General features: G+C 46.1%; 1 protein-coding gene across 3 annotated transcripts; it reads right to left on the bottom strand.

The window, feature by feature from the left end:
* Positions 1-78: 78 nt before the first annotated feature.
* Positions 79-16,752, bottom strand: trak2 (trafficking protein, kinesin binding 2). 3 transcript variants are annotated; one of them, XM_070993983.1, is made up of 17 exons: positions 16,631-16,752; positions 13,455-13,619; positions 12,051-12,236; positions 8,521-8,580; positions 7,757-7,833; positions 7,544-7,660; positions 7,139-7,357; positions 6,657-6,735; positions 6,212-6,342; positions 6,047-6,121; positions 5,502-5,639; positions 5,017-5,096; positions 4,527-4,667; positions 4,152-4,438; positions 3,407-3,958; positions 3,221-3,320; positions 79-2,895 (listed from the first exon to the last, which is right to left on the bottom strand). In XM_070993983.1, exons 2-17 carry the CDS (start codon positions 13,507-13,509, stop codon positions 2,103-2,105), a joined length of 3,090 nt encoding a protein of 1,029 aa, XP_070850084.1. In that variant the 5' UTR covers positions 13,510-13,619; positions 16,631-16,752; the 3' UTR covers positions 79-2,102. The 3 variants fall into 3 exon arrangements, with proteins under 3 accessions (XP_070850084.1, XP_070850085.1, XP_070850086.1); XM_070993984.1 differs by lacking the exon at positions 8,521-8,580; XM_070993985.1 differs by lacking the exons at positions 8,521-8,580; positions 12,051-12,236; positions 13,455-13,619; positions 16,631-16,752 and adding an exon at positions 11,483-11,649.
* Positions 16,753-16,788: the final 36 nt, after the last annotated feature.

The raw sequence follows: 16,788 nt of genomic DNA, 5'->3' as shown, positions 1-16,788 counted from the left end.
TGAAATTTGGCTCAGACGTTCTTGGTCCCTAAAGGACAAATGTAATGAGTCATAATAAAGTAGTCGCCGTCAGCGGCATTGTTTCCATTGCTTTATTTTAAAAAAGAGGCAACTGAATAATAGCCATGAGTAGTTTACAGAGGATCATGATCTCAGAGGGGAGGCATAAAGAAATCACAGGATGTTTTTTTGAAAGAAAGACACAAACCTGAACCACGCGCTTTACTGGAAAACAGTGGACATAACAACTACAACAACTGGTTTTGCCTTCTTTCCTCATCTCCCAATCCTACAGACACACAAAACATTAAACTGAAGCGCTTCTTCCTTTGTTAAATATTTTAGAGCTAAAATGCATCACATACACACATGTAAGCAAGAGTATTCCATTTCTTCAAAATAAAACATTTGGCTTGATTTGGATTCCCTTCAGTGGGCCTCTACATGTGGAAAGCAAAAAAAAAAAGAAAAATACTGCTACATATATTAAAATCTTATGGCCAAATGTTAGCTGACATTGTTACAACAGGCACACGTTATGCTAAATTATCTCATTAATATGTTAGAATCTATAAACTTCAAATAGTGACGTCAGTAAAACAAAGGTTACATAAAAAAGTAAAAGTGCTGTAGCTGGGTTGGAGGGTCTGGTTGGACTGACGGATGTTAGGGACAGCACCACTGGAGGTGAAGGGTCACGGGGGTCCAGCACAAAGCTCAACGCCTCCTTGTATCTAAACGTGATGTCAGTCAGTGCGCTGCATAATGAACTCATGCTTACCCACAGGAATACTCCCACCTGCTGGCCAGTGTGTAAACCACATATGACAACCCAAAACACAAAACAACCACATATAATAAACCCTGACGTGATAACAAAACTAAAATAACGTGCCAATGGTTTTTCCCTCTGAACAGATTGAACCTGAACGTCCCACGGGCCTGAGATAGGGCGGTGGCTGAAAACTGAAATGATAAAACTCCCCATTTGTTGCCTATTGAAGGTGTGTTGAAATGTTTTCAAGCAAGCAAATGAGCCCAAAGTCGACTTCCACATCTCACTGAGTGCAACTAATATGTACAAACATGGCTTAACACAAATCAGAACAGTGCTGGCTTCTACTTAAGGCCTCATACCATTAAAAATGCGCAAAATACAAGGACCTGCTTCTGACATGGTTCTCACCTCGCCTTCGGCCTGGCCCCACCTGTCTACCGACAGGTGCATGCTGGGACCTGTGGGAAAGGCTGCTTTTGACATGTCATGCAGACGCTTGCAAAGAGGCGGGAAAAGGGGCACGGCACATGGACGGTCACCAGACATCAGTGCAACGATGGACCACTGTAAAATCATTAGAATATTAATACTGGCATGTTAATAGCATGGTCTGACTACGAGCCTGGCAGTATGCCGTTAAATCAGCGAGCACTTAGAGTTGACCAGTCGTTAAGTAATAAAAGTAAGTTAATCCCTTCTCTTCTGACTGTAGTTATTTGCAGATGATACTGTTTTATTACAGACTAAAGCTTTTCCAAACCACTACACAACAAGCCCTTGAAATAGTAAGACTCTGGATGCTCAGTCTCTCTTTGCCTTTCACTTACTTTCTCCTGGCATGAATAAACATGCAAAGACTGCTCGTCCCTTTCCTTTCATACCTTCATCTTAACCCTTCTCTAATCCACATCCACAAACCTTCTTTCACGTACGTGTTGTCCTTCCCTGACCTCCTCTACTTCCTGTTCCTGAACATCCAGAGCCTCACGGGAAAACCACATAAGCAAATCAAAAATTCATACACGACTGAGAAGGTACCGGGAGTTGAATAACCCACTCAGAGGCTAGCTAAGGCCTCGATAACTAGCATCATGGCAAATATCTACACACATAGACACTGCGGTATCGCTAAAAACAGTCAGCTTAGTTAAATTGTGCTTTAAAATTAAGTCAGAAAAAAAGGAGGGATTGTTCTGCCCACCAGATGCCCTGACTCCTCTCTCCAAAGGCAGAAAGGAGGAGAGATGAGGGGAGGAAGAAGATGTGTGAAGGAGGGGCTCGTGTTCTGAAATGTCTGCCCTTCTGGTCCATCCACTACTTCCCCTCAGCGTTTGGTTGAACTTGACGGGACATGAGAGACAGAAGCAAGATGCCGGCGCCTTTCTTTGAGGTTTCCCCAGGGAGGTGGGGGGATAGCCAGGGTGGTGGGATGAGGAGGAGGTGTCGGGTTGCCAGATGACTTCCCTGCTCGGGCACCAATCATGGCCGGGAGGCTCTGGTTGCGCCTCAGGCCGTCCAATAGGCTTCCTCCGCTCGCTGACACAAAAGTAGCAGAATCCTGGCGCGGCACCGAAGCCTCTGACTCCGCACCCTGCAGCACCTTGGTGAATCCCAGCCGCCGCAGCCTCTCCACGAGGCCGACGTTGACTGGGTCAGGCCCGGATCTGTCTGACTTCGGGGACGGGACAAAACCTGGGGGTTCCTGGGAAGAGCTTGGGAGGTCTGGATGTGGTGCGTGGCCCAAATTCAACCCGTAAACGTCCTGGAGAAAAAGCTCTGCTGGTCGCGAGGCGAGGAAATTGTCCGCCTGGTGCTGGCGGGGCTCCATGGGCACAGGGGAGGGAGCAGGTGAGTGGGAGGGGGAGTTAGGGGGTGTGCTTGGGAGGAGGCGGAAGAGGGGCTGCCGGCGTGTGGGTTTTGGGGATGAAGGCGGGGTGTCGATGGAGACTTGTGCAGAAATGCCCCTCTCCAGCACCAGCTTGGCCAGGCCGCTGGGGGGCGCATGGGGGCGTCGAGGGGGAAAAGAGTCACCGAGGCTCAGTCTGCAGGGAGTCACAGGGGTGCTGGGACCTGTCCTCATGGAGCTGGGTGTGTTGGCCAAGAGGGACGACTGAGAACTACGAGACAGAGAAAGCGAGACACGTGTCAACATGACAAGTGACCATGTGTAGACATTGAGCTGTATGAATGGGGCCATGGTAAGAGAGACGCCTGTCATATAAAGAGTTTTTAGGGTGGCGTCTCTTTTTTAGCCTTTGAAAAACCAAAAACTACATCAGATTGTAAGGTTAGAGGTTACATTTAAAAGCAAAGGAGCACATCCTCTGATTCATACCACCTGCAGGATGTCAGTATGCATTCCCCTTCATTTCCTGTCATTCATCACTGCATTAAAAAAAAGAAATGACACAAACATGACACTGGCCTTTGCGGAGGCCTTACCTTGGGGTGACCTGGGTGATGTCACTGGGGTGCAGGATGCGACAGGTCGTGATGGTGTAGGTGGAGAAGGTGGAGCTCTGACACTTTCCTGGATTTTGAACTAAACACAGATCAGGATGTGAGAAAAAGTCTTACTGTTGATGGCAACAATTCAAACTCCTCACCTCCTCTATTTCTAGTATTTACCAGAGGAAGATGCTGTTGTTGTTGCTGTTGTTGTTGCTGTTGTTGTTGTTGCAGAGGTGCAAATCTGACTTTGTGATTGGACCAGTGTTGTACAGGCTGCTGGAATGGACTGAGATGATAGGCTGGACTTCACAGGGACATGATTGGGTGCGGGGGTCAGGCAGAGGACTGATGCGGAGGAGGACGCGGCAGGTGTCCCAGGCAACGTTGGCAGGGTGGGCGAGAGAGGCGGGGCGTGGAGAGGCGACACAGAATGCCTTTTGTCTTTCCTCTCCTCCGGTGTCGACGAAAAGCGCACCTTGAAGGTGATCCCGCCTTCCTCCTCTTCCTCATCTTCCTCCTCCTTACCCTGCTCTGCCGCCCCCTTCTCCAGGACGCCAATTCCTCTGTGCCCTTCGTCCTCCTCCTCATCCTCCTCCATGTCGGACAGGCGATACACAGCGTCCTGAGCCAGTGGGCAGAAACCCTTGGTCACCACCCCGGGGTGGGGGTCCAGGATGGTGGCCAGGTGTGGTTTGGCCAGCTGCTGCCAGTGATGGAGCGTCAGTGAGCCTGACAAAGAAATGTCACAGTTTTGATGGATAAGGTAACAAAGACAAGCCAACATGTTGTATCATTGCACATGAGCTTTTTCAGACATTCTCCTGTTTAAGCCGAGCACTTTCTTGACATCATTTTAATAACTTTCCAAGCAAAAATATGCAAACTAGCATGCAAACTCGATGTGACGTCGCTGTAACTTTACCTTCCATGGGCTTGACGATCTGAAGCTTCTCAGGCAGGAAGGTCTTGAACAGGCTGGAGCTGAAGGAGAGTTCTGACAGGTTGGAGAAAGAGGAGAGGACGCTGCCCATCGGCGAGCTGCAGCCGCTGCCCTCCTCATCTACCAGCGCCTGCAGCTTCTTCTCGCGCTCCGCCTGGAAGAACTGACGCTCACACAGGAAGTTCTGCCGCCGCAGCGACAGCCGGTGGAGGGCTCTGGTCAGGTCGTTTCCTCCCGGGGAGCCAGGCAGGCCCAGTCTCACCTCCTCCCTGCAAACACAGGCCCGTTTATTGAGCTGAAAGTGCCCAAACGTGATTTAAAATGTAAGACAGGAAGTCAGCATTCTTTAACACGAACCCCTGAGTGGACTGGAAGGGCTGGGCAGTCATCACTAGAGAGCTCTGTCCCGAGCCGGGGATGGGAGGGGTGGCCAGAGCTGCCCGCGACGCTGAGGCATTGATGGAGCGGACCGTTTGGAAGACTCGCTTCTGGGATATTCTGCAGGGCGAAGAGGGAAAAGGTCAACGACGAGGGCCACAAATACTATCGACCTCTGAACCACAAGTCATTAAGAGCAGCTGTCAGGTCCATGAAGTTGATCATAAGCTGTGTTATCACTGCCATCTGTCCAAAAGACTGGTGATGTCAATAAATGTGGATTACTGTACCCACTGCCTGAATTGCCCTATAAAAACATTTTGGATTCATGTGATGGGGAATAAAGAGAACTCAGTATATTACAGAATTTATCTGTTGTTAAATTGTTTTTCTGTCTCCGTCCCCTCGTGCATCAGTCTTTTTCATCAGATGTGTGTTTTACAGCACTGACGTTTGAGGTCTGTCTGACCTTTGGTCCTGAAAGGCGGTCTCTTCCTCTACACTCAGCTCTCTCCTCATGGTGCCCTCGATCTCTGCTGCCAGAGAGTCCTGTGCACACACAGACGCACACACACAAACACACACATTTAAAGTGTCCCCTGGAGTTTTCTGTTCAGCTGTCTTCACATTACAGTGGAAAAATATGCCCCCGAGCAGGATTTCAGTGGGGAATCTTAGTCTTAGTCTTTATATCACCGTTTTATGTCAGTAAAGGCCAGAGGTTACAATATGAGTGTAAAAAATGTGTTTTCAAGAGGAAATAAACGAGGCAGCAGCTGTAAAATCTATCAGTAATTTACATATGCTGTACTGATAAGCACACTTCCCTGACATTTTTGTTTTTGATTTCTATTTTTGATGCATCTTATATCTTCATTTAACTATTTGTGCCTGAAGACTCCTTCCACCTCCTGCTCGGTGCTGCTCCATAAACCTTCAGTGTGCTTCTCTCACCATGGGGTAGAGGCCGTAGGAAAGGTGCCTTCTCATCCCAGACGAGGGAGTGTTTTTACTGCGAAGCTCTTTGATCTCCTCCTGGGACTCGTGGAGCATCTCGACACACTCTGCATTCCTGTCTGCCAACTCGTTCAGCTGCAGCGCGCGCACGCACACACACACACACACAGACGCAGTGGTTATTTAAGGGACTTTGTTTATGTATGCAGCAATTAATTAAGCAAAGGAAACACTTCAGCATGTATTCAGACTGTAAATGTAGAATTTAATAAGTCACTTGTCTGAAGTTGAATTGCACTGGAATAAATACACTGCATAACCTTTGAACGGATTTATAAAATTAACATAATCACTAATTAAAAGATCAATTTACAGAAACTGTTCAAATGGAATTCCATTTAATCAAAGAATTACTGGGTGTAATAATCAGAGTTACTGTAACTGTAACACACACAGTGTCATGGTTTGTCACACACGCTGTGCTAAAGCTGCAGCTGTGATTTAGATGATCTGCGACTGGTGTCGAGTGTGTGAGGCTGTACCTCTGCTGTGAGCTGCCTCTGAGCATCTTTGGAGGCCTGCAGGTGGATCCTCAGCTCCTCCTTCTCCAGAGCCAGCTGCATCCAAACAGCAGAAGCATTTAAACACACGCACACCATAAATGGCCTTCGTTTGTGAATTGATACACCCGGCGCGGTGCTCCTCACCTCCTTCACTCTGTGCTGCAGCTCCACGATCTGGGAGAGCAGCTGAGCGATCTCCTCCTGGTGTCTGAGCAGCTCCTCGTTCTTCTGAGACAGTTCATCTGTCAGAGACACCATCTGGCTGTTGGATTCGCCTAGAAGCAACACACAAACACACACACACACACACACACACACACACACACACACACACACACACACACACACACACACACACACACACACACACACACACACACACACACAGATTGAAGTTAAAAGAAGCCTTCCAGATGACTCTGTGTTTTGTTCATTTTTATGGCTTTTAGTTGCTTTTATTATCTCTGTGTAAAATGCGCACTGCTTTTATTGGGAAGAATGTTTCGAAAGGTGCGTCATAAAACATGTTTGTCATCATAACTGTTATTTTTATGTGAGGCTTTTGCATGTGTGTGTGCATGTCACTCACGGAGCTCCTTCACACAGTCGCTCACGAGCTGCTGCTCCTTCTCCTCAAAGGTGATGGTGTCGCTCTTCAGTTGACATGCCTGGAGTGGAGATGTGGAGAGGAACCAGTCATTCATTCATTCCCTTTCACCATAATTCACATCCTATTGCTGCTGTCAGCACACCTTGTCATCAAAAAGAGCCTTCTATAAAAGCTTATAGAGGAACTGAAACACAAACACACCAAAGGTTAAATCCTTCATCTTCCTCCCACTCTTTCTGCAGGGGAAGAATCTTTCAATATGGCTGCATCACAGATATATCTATAAGTCACTCTCCCTTTGTTTCAGTGCAGATGCAGCATTAAATCAGATCTGTAATCATACCAACTTCTGGAAATGTGCTTCTGATTTCAAGCTTCCTGATTCACTTCCTGTTTTTTTTCCTCTTCCAGTGTTTCCCTGTTGCCACTACGACCTCGTCCGTCCTACATACACTTCCTACCTCAGATCTCAGTGCCAGGTTCTCCTCCTCCAGTTCCTGCAGCTTGCTCTGCAGAGACTCCAGCTGGCTGAGTGCCGCGGCGGCGGTGGTTCCCCCCGGCGGCAGAGGCTGCCGCAGCGGCGTGGACACGCTGGAGTCGGTCTCGCTCTCCTCCGAGGCGCTGGCCACCATCCGCAGCAACTCGTCCTTCTTACTGAGCTCATGCTGCAGCTGGTGAACCTGGCCAGTGTGGAAGGTTTGGGGAGAGTGATCAATCTGCAGATCCCTGATATTCATCACGAGGTTCAGGGAGACAAACTCATCATTTGTGGACTCTTTTAATGAACTACTTCATCTTCAAATAGTTATTTTGGACAAGTTAAACCATGGAAAGTGACAAAGTAATAACATGCATGTTTAAGCTACCTGGTCCAGGGCCTGTGCAAGCTGCTCTTCTATGGCATCGTTGCGTTCTTGCAGCAGGTGGTTCCTCTGCAGAAGTGACTGACCAATCCGAGCTGCCAGCTCCAAGTCTCTGTCCCGCTGTGCAACGAGAGCACAGAGCACCCAAAGTCAGTTAGCCAATCAGGTGCTGCTTCTTGATCGAAACCACATTGCTTCGAGTGAGGGGACACCTACCTCAGCCAAAAGCTGGGTGACCACTTCCATGTCATTGTAAGTCCTGGCCATCTGCTCCACGCGATCAGCACTGAGGACTGGCCAGAAAGAGAACTTTACTTTCAGCAGACACACAAACAAACACGCATACACACATGCAATCTTTCAACATACTGTGGCATGAGCATGCAAAAGGTGCATTCAGGGAACTCCACACAAAAAACTACAACATTTTAGGAAAAATTAAATATCACTCCAAAACTAATGAACGCACTTCTGCAGCATGCCACCTTTACTGACTACCTAATACAGTGTTCTGACCACAAGCAACGCGAGCAGCCAAAATCTGCTACTTACTGTAGCTGCATTTGACCACACTGTGCCATCAACCATGAACAAGTGTGGTTAAAATATATGTCAGGTCATTGACTCCTTGTGATGATATGGCTCCACAATGTGGCCAGGTGGTTGCTAGTGGTCTGAATGTAATGAAGCCACAAGAGCTCTATACAGACATGAAGAGACTGCACAAACACACGATACAGTGCTACACCACTACAAGCTGTTTACAGTGGCAGACAGCAGACCTACACTATGCAAATCGCTTGTCTGCTGCCATCTACATGCAAAAAGCAGAGAGAGGCTCCAGGTCTGTGGCTCTGGAGTGGTTTCAGATCCAAGTGTAGCTGCCTGAGCCACATTGTGGACTGAAGCCCCTCTCTCACACCAGAGCGAAATGCACAAGCCGCAGAGCAGAACAGGCAGACAGAGAAGGAGAAGGATACCTTTGGAGAGGCTCTGAGAGCCGGGGTGGGAATAAGAAGAGGGCTCCAAAGCAAGATACGCTAGTGAGAGACAGGAGAAAGACAAGAAAGGAGAGTTCAAAAGGTGAACAAGCAAGCAGCTTGCTTGAAGACGAATGGGACAAAAAGACAGAAAAAAGAAAAAGAAGAAAGGAAAAGAGCGGCACAGAGAGGCAAGACTTAGAGAGAAGAAGCTGAGGGTGAAAGCTGAAGCTTCGACAAATCCAATTCATGTAGGAACATTAGTTTGTTGAGAGTAAGAGAATCTACGCATCAATTAGTTTGGTCCGCTTTAGCACCTGAGTGGGTGTCACCAGCGCTGCACCGCTCGCCTTTCCACCTGTTTAAAGAGAAGTGGCATCTCTAATCATTGAAACATTGCCTTTTACTGAGACCCATTAAACAGACTGAGGAAAGACTCCAGACTCTGTGCCTAAAAGCAGCCCCACTGGCCTGAGAAAAACTAGATATTTTATGTATTTTCTTTGCCCTGTCAATCATACGCCTTCATTTTTTTTGGTTATATTTGCAAAAAAGGTGAACTTTTGCAACATCCTATTCGATTTCAACACTTAAAAAAACAACAACTTTGAAACAATTTATAAAGTATAGTTGATACTGAAAGTGAAACATGGCTAAATATTAAAATGCAACAGATTGACATGGATCAGTGCTGATTTGACTGAATCAATTTGGTGAAAGAAGATCCACAAAATGCAGCAAATCCATTAAGAAAAGACTCTCATAACTGCAACCACTGAGTGCAGGCTTTGATCAGGTGAAACAGTCTAGAGAAAGCCTTTAGTGAAGCAGCTGCTCGAATGGATGAGAGCTGCGGTCCAGTAATCTGAGGCCCACAGTGACCTCTGGGTCTGGACGCTGCACTTTCCTCCAAAAACCGACTGTTAAAAATAACCTCTGCCAGACGGAGCTATCTTTGTTACACACAGCAGGGCCGACACTGTGCACGCACAATGCATATAATCTCTCATGTGACTGTTCATTTAACGCCAAGTGCGCTTGTCTCTCTCGCCCTCGCTCTCACTCACACACACACACACACACACACACACACACACACACACACACACACACACACACACACACACACACACACACACACACACACACACACACACACACACACACACACACACACACACACACACACACACACACACACACACACTACCTACCGGGAAGAGTTATGCTGTCACTACCAGTATTAAGTATGTCCATGGTCCAGTTTGGTCATAATCTACCAAACACGACATTAAAGACCTGAAGATATTCCTTGAAATGGCGCACACTGCCCAGACACAGCGACACACACTAGTGTGGGTTGTGAGATTGAACTCTGACCACAATAAACTGCATAACTGCAAAGTTCAATGAATTATAAAACTGGTCCATTCATTTTCATATTGGTTAATGGACCGCATGCATGCTCACACACAGTGCAATGGTCAATAAGTGACTGAATAAGAAACATCACAGATAGTTTATTTCATGGTTGTTTGGACCTTTGGCACTTATAAATCTAGCTGCACCAGCTGCAGGAACAACATTTGTTCACTTTGTTCACTGAAACACCCAAAGGTCAAGTTTGAGGACCCATACGTTGCATTAAAACAGACGCAAGACGAATAGTGTCAGCTGTGTTGCTTATGTGGTTTTGTGAGGTATTACGCAGGACACACACAAGTGGGGTCAAAGTTTCCAAGACCAGAAACTATTAGAATCAGGCTGTAAACTCTGATCATGTGTCAACACTATGACTCACTGCTGCACAGTCATAAAACCACATGTTCATATAACCCAGACTCCTAAAAAGTTAAATATAATATCCATTAAAACAGAACAAAATCATCTGCAAACAAACCGTGTTTACTGGCAACGTTTATGCAATCATGTCTTCACAAAGTGGTGAACGTCGCTCCATCCTTGCTTGTGAACAACTGAGCCTTTTGAGCCTTTGAGGAACGCTACTGAACTCTCATTCAACAAGCTTTTAGACTTGAACAATACAATGTGCGATTTTTGCTGCATTATGAGTCTTCAAATAAACATCCTTTGCATTAACTTTAAAATCCAGTCGTAACAGTGTAAAATGTCTGCTGTTCAAACAGCCAACTGTGTCAGACAGCTCTTTCTTCCAATTTCACAACATGACACAAAAATGGGATACTTGATAGTTGAGATACTTGGATCACCATAAACGAGAAATTGAATATTTAGGCTGTTGAAATGTTGTCAGCGTTGTAGGAATGCATGAAAACCACACTTTTCTCAGCCTTCTCACACGTCTTCATATCTACTGTACATGTTTGCTTTAGGACAACCAGGGGGCATGTGGATATTAACATGACATGCCTCTGCGAGGGCATCAGGCACTATTAATAGGTCGTGTTTGATTTTGCCCTGCAGAAGTGGAGCAGGAGCAGGAAGGTGAAACCAATATACCCTTACAGTTCCCCTTCTCTCACACGTGCAGTGAGCACACACACATACCACGTCAACAGCATTGTGCATTCACCGCGCTACACTCGACAGCTCAGGACCAATCAAATCAGGCTTTTGATAAAACGGTTTGTTATAAACACAAAGCTGCAAAATGGAGAGGAAATACAGTCAGCAAATTGTGCAAAGAAGAGAAAAACATAGACAGGAAGTCACATCTATCTGTTCCCACATACCACGACTTGTTTGAACGTAAACACACGCAGGCATTCATTCAGGCATGCACACTTCCTGTCTTTCGAGGCTTCGACTACACACAGAAACACACACACAACACAGCATGCACACGCTCTCCCCTCCGCCCTGTCACGTTCTGTCCGACCTTGCAGACACAACTGGAGCTGCTTCTGCGGTCACACCGACTCACATATCTCACACACACACACACACTCTAACACACACCAAGCGCCGCGCCTCCGCTCACCTTCCATGGCAAAGGTATCGTAAAGCTCCTCATTGTGGGTGTTTAAAACCGGCATGGTCCGACTCTCCTCCCTACTGTCCTGTCTTCATGCTCTATCAATCCTCTCTGCCCTCCCCCTCCTCCTCATCACTCTGTCCCGTGACTCTGGCTCTGGATTTGAACTCAGCTACACTTAACTCTGGCTGGATCACTGGATTCCTCTCTCTCTCTCTCTCCACACACACACACTGTCAGAGCTGTCAGACACATACAAGCGCAGACAAACACACACACACCAAATAACAGTATCCACGCTGCACTAAATCCCTGTGATTTTAATTGAAGAGGCTGTATAAAATGAGTCCCTCACGTGTCTAATGCACTGAGACACACACACACAAGCACACCATCTGCTCAGTGACGTCGCCACAGGCTTTGCCAATCAAAAGAAAATAGACGCAAAAGCAGGATAGCAAGAAAGACACACAATTTGTTCATTTTTATCCATCCAACTGATTAACAACTAGTGTAATGACTTGGTTTTCCTGCATGTGTGACATTAAAGTGAGATCTAAATACAAACACTCACTCATGTAGCGGAAGGTCTCCTCTGCCAGCATGGGGGAGATGGCACTGTGGTGGCCGGGGCCTTCGTCCGGAGAGCAGCTCGGGGAGACCACCCAGTCCTGGCTGTCTGAGAGGTAGACAGAGCCGGCCGAACCAGAGCCCAGCGAGCCGGAACCGTAATGCTTCCCGCTGCTGCCCAGCCCCTCATCTGTGGGTTTGAAGTGTAAGAACAAATGGCTGTGGTTTCACAAGGGTTTATGCGTGGATTTGCAGGGTTTCCGCAGGGTTCACCAAGCTAAATTTATGATTTTTTTCAATACCACATACAATGCAATTCACCACCTGTTTCACAAGGAGACCGGCAAAAGTATGAATGTTGGATGGAAAGCCAGTCGGGACAATATGGCCTCAAGTTCCATAATAATTGTTGATTAAATAATTCATTAATGTATGCAATCTGGACTTAGAGTCGTGGTAGAAAATTGATGGATGGATTAACTGATGGACTTGATGAACACTTGACACACGACCCTCCTGGCTACCGTAGCTAACAGTAATATGTCTCCTGACGACTTGGAGTCACGTCCAAAAACATTTTATCAATGAAAATTAAGACTCTTTAAGAACTTCTAATGTCTTTTTTGGAGGAAACTATGATCAAATTTTGAATGCCTCCCTACATCCTGTTTGGACAGAATCTGTTTATGCTAAGCTAACAGCCTCCAGGCATCAGCTCCATATTAAACATACAAACCAGTGAACTATTCCTTTAATTTCTGTATTTCTGCTCTCACTTCTGAAAATGGCCGACTGACAGTATACTAACAGATTAAAGGACGTGCATGGCTGCCATATTTATATGCTGTAATTATTCAGTTGATGGAGGCCAACATCAGCTATAATACTGTAATACTGCTGATGCTGAAAACAAATCAAGGACTTATATTAGGACTTCATAATATAAAGTGAATGAAGAGGCATGCTTTTATTTTGTCAAAACAGTGCAGCACTGATGATGAGATGAGGAATGTCAGACTGCAGTGAATGTGTTTTGAGAGCGAGTGTGGGCTGATGAAGACTTTGAATGTGTGTGTGTGTGTGTGTGTGTGTGTGTGTGTGTGTGTGTGTGTGTGTGTGTGTGTGTGTGTGTGTGTGTGTTCTCTTGGCTCAGCCACTGTACAAGCCAATGTCCTTCCACTTCAGCAAACATGTGGTTTACTGGGACAGATGGGGCTAACTATAGCGTCAAGCCCGAAGACACAACACACTGTACTGAAGGACAGCATGACATTGGCAGAGCATCATTCTGAAAATCCATACAAAGCATCCAGTTGCTGCACTGCGGCCTTTGAGAAAGACACATCTCACTGATCATATCACAGTATCAGCATGTGTGACACAGCTATGGACAGCACAAACGCACTACCTGTCTCAGTGCTCGACTCTTTCTTCTCCACCGCCCGGGGCTTGGCTTCAAACATGTCCTGTCCTTGGAGCGAACGCAAAGCTGGACAGAAAACGGCAGCCGCTTCCGCTGTGGCATCACATCCTGTTCCTGCACTGATGGGCGGTGCCCGCGCACACCTTTCACCTGAGGAGAGAAGCGATAGGCGTCAAAGAAGCAACTCCACAGAGGCGACAGCTCGCATTGACTTTGCTCATGTTTCTAATTCTGCTGGTGGAGCATTTATGTTGCTAATGATCAGTATGTGCATGGAGCATCTCTGACTCCAGGCTGCTGACAACATTCATCACTTCCTTCTGCTGCCCTCCCTCTTTTCTCCTTCCCACTTGGTTGCTGGCATTGAAAGCCAGATGAACACAGCGTTCCTCCCACGGTGTTTGCTGTTGCTCACTTTAATCCCCGGTTGTCTGGAATCTTCTTTAGGCTTTGACATATCTTACGTGCCACTACAACCATTTAAACTACTCCAGTCAAGTCGTAAAATCTCAAGAAGCTACAGCGAGTCTATTTTCCTCAATCTATATCATGAAGATATAGATAAAAAGTTACTCTTTGTGAATTCATAGTAAATTTACAGGTGAGCACAAAGCAGACCGTTTCCTTCTCACGTGTCACATACTGTTTTCAGGGAGGGCTGAGACAGATCCCTCCCACATCCTGTTGCCTGTCTCTGTAGGAATGAGACAGGACGCTCTCTTTAGAAGGGATGAGCTCCCAGCAGAGAACTGGGAAAATGAAAGACATTTGGCCAGCGACAGGCCATGCCTGAGAGGCTATAACTGTTTTCATTCACACATTTCTTCTTTTCCAATTAACCCTCTGCTGCTAGAATCAGTGAAAACATAAAGTAAAGGGAGAAGTTCAGCAAATTAATATCGTGCTTCCATAAAGTTGGGAGGCTGGTGCAGCAGAGGCCAAGATATTCAGCCTTTTAGCCCTGAGCATGAGTACTGCCCCCACAACTGAGCTACTTCACTGAGAGGATATTGTGCAGGGTCATGCATCCTTTAGGAGCCATCTGCATCACTGCCCTTAGTGCTTGGCCTGTGCATGAAGACATATCCCATGCAAATTTGTGTGTGTGTGTCAGTAAGTGTGCATGTGGAAAGACAGAGTCCTTGGGCAACATTCACCCTCTGCTTACATAACACTGAGACTGAAGCTATTTGCTCCATAGAGGAGATTACTGTGAGACACGCAATGCTCCAGCCTAAATGTGCTGTTTACCATTAGAGGCCTGGCAGATATCCTGTGCTGACCTACTAATGACACTGGCATCGACTGTCTGATGTTGGAATTACAATAGTCATATTCAAGTGAGAGCTAGGAGCAAAAAATACTCCATTTATCAATCATCCTTAATAGCGACTGACATCAGCATGAGGCGGCTAGAGAATTTCTGCATCCATTACGTTGATGCTGCTCATAGCAACATCTTCCAGACGCGAGCTTCTTCTTTGCCCAATTTAAAATGTAGAGGCTGATATTGACCAAGTGCCAGTGAGTCATCTCATGAGTAACACTGTCACAGCCAGACAGCTTCTTGTTCGTGACACGGCCCGCTCTTCTAAATTGGAGTTAAATTTCTCGAAATTAAAAAAGCAAGAGATGGACTTCTTGTCCCGGGGCCACTTTAGCTTCTTGACAAGGTTAAACAAAAACACTCGCTAGCTCACAGAACTTAAATTAGATGTGTGTCAGCAAGGCAGGAAGGCAGCAGCCCTGACAGCAACTCTATGAAATGCAGACAACACAGCAGCATTATACACCACACTAGTCTGTCACGGCTGTCCCAGAACGACTGTCTGCTTACATCAGCTTTAGACAGGCTTCATCTCCCTTCATGTCTAATCTAAGCGCTCAGCTGATGCTCTTATCCAAAGAGAGTGACCTACAACAAGTGCAGCAGTGAATATGAATATCATGCTCTAGTATATAAGCCAATGTCAAAGCAAATAATACAATGCCCAAACCTAAAACTTCTTCTCCCTCCACAGCTGAAACGCTGACCTGGATTTGCCAACGTTAAGTATGGAAGGATACCCTTCCTGATGTCATTTGCCAGTTATTTGCCTTGCTGCACTGTCTCTATTTGTGCTGCATCACAGCATCTGCAGATCTGACAAACTGGATGGAGCCCGGAGGTCTGCTTTTAGAGAAATAAGGCGTGAGAGGCAGCATGTGACACTGACTAGACCACTTCAACTGCATAACCAGAAACCTCTGACTGGATCCTCAGCAGACATTACTTGCCCAAAGCAGGAAACAGTACAGAGCAATGTAACTACTACCTACAATATCTTATCTTTATACTTCTATCAAGTGGGTTTTATTCTCCAGCTTATTTTCCATTCATTTTCTATTCCTGTTTTTATGTTCATTCTGTCTTTTATATGTGAAGCCCTGGCTGCATGTGATTTCTGTGTTGTACAGTAATTTGAGCTGCAATTCTTGTATAAAAGGTGCTGTACGAACATAATTACAGAAATTGTGCAACTTCTACTGTCAGAATGCACCTTGCCTGTTTGCGGAACACTTATCAAAAAACTATTTAGTACCTCGACAGGTGCTGCTTCCAGAAAATACCAATATGTTTGTTTTAGGATGAAGATTTTAGAGAAGTGTTGCAATTTGAAAATGACTAATGCCGTTATCGGTGGCTGACGACACTTCTCCAGTAGACGGAGTAACGCTTAGTGTGAATTAGGTAACACTTAACTGCAGCATATGTTCATTCTTTTCTGAATAGTTACGACGGTTACTTTGTCAAATAAAGGCAAACACGAGCCACTGACATTTATGTTAACTGTGTTGTGTTCGCTGACGTTAAGCAATAAACACGTTTAGCAGGCCAGCTAACATTTACCCTGATTAAAGCTTAACCTACAGATCCAGTGGTGAGTTGCTTGTTCGTTCTTTGTCAAAATCTCCTGGAAATGAACCTCCTATTATCTTTATTAAGTATTTAGCACGAGCTAACGTAACGTTTCACGTTTTCCTCTGCTGGGTGAGGATGACAGCTTCAGCGTTGCTTAGCTAACAACGCCATCGCGAGCTCAAACTCCGGCTTCCCTCACGCGGGGACTATTACAGAATTAAAGAACTTCAAAAATGGTTTTGATAAGCATAAAACTTACCCTGTGTTAATGTTATTCCACGCACAACATGGGCATTTCTAGTGGTACATGCGGTCTCTGCCAATCACTCCACCAAAACCTCAAACAATAGAAGGGAAGGGAGGAATCGACAAACACCTACCCCCTGAATCATCAACATGCGACACCAGGGCTCGATG

This window comes from Chaetodon trifascialis, chromosome 24, assembly GCF_039877785.1.
Source record: "Chaetodon trifascialis isolate fChaTrf1 chromosome 24, fChaTrf1.hap1, whole genome shotgun sequence".
NCBI classification, from domain to species: Eukaryota; Metazoa; Chordata; class Actinopteri; order Chaetodontiformes; family Chaetodontidae; genus Chaetodon; species Chaetodon trifascialis.
The sequence above is the reverse complement of the archived record's forward strand: the minus strand, read 5'-3'. Positions and strand labels throughout refer to the sequence as shown.

Coding starts and splice junctions, on each gene's coding strand:
- trak2 (XM_070993983.1), bottom strand. CDS start 13,509: ATGTTTGAAGCCAAGCCCCGGGCGGTGGAGAAGAAAGAGTCGAGCACT. Junction 7,661..7,756: donor TCACCCAGCTTTTGGCTGAG/GTAGGTGTCCCC, acceptor CTCGTTGCACAG/CGGGACAGAGACTTGGAGCT. Junction 4,668..5,016: donor ACCGCCTTTCAGGACCAAAG/GTCAGACAGACC, acceptor TTCGCCCTGCAG/AATATCCCAGAAGCGAGTCT.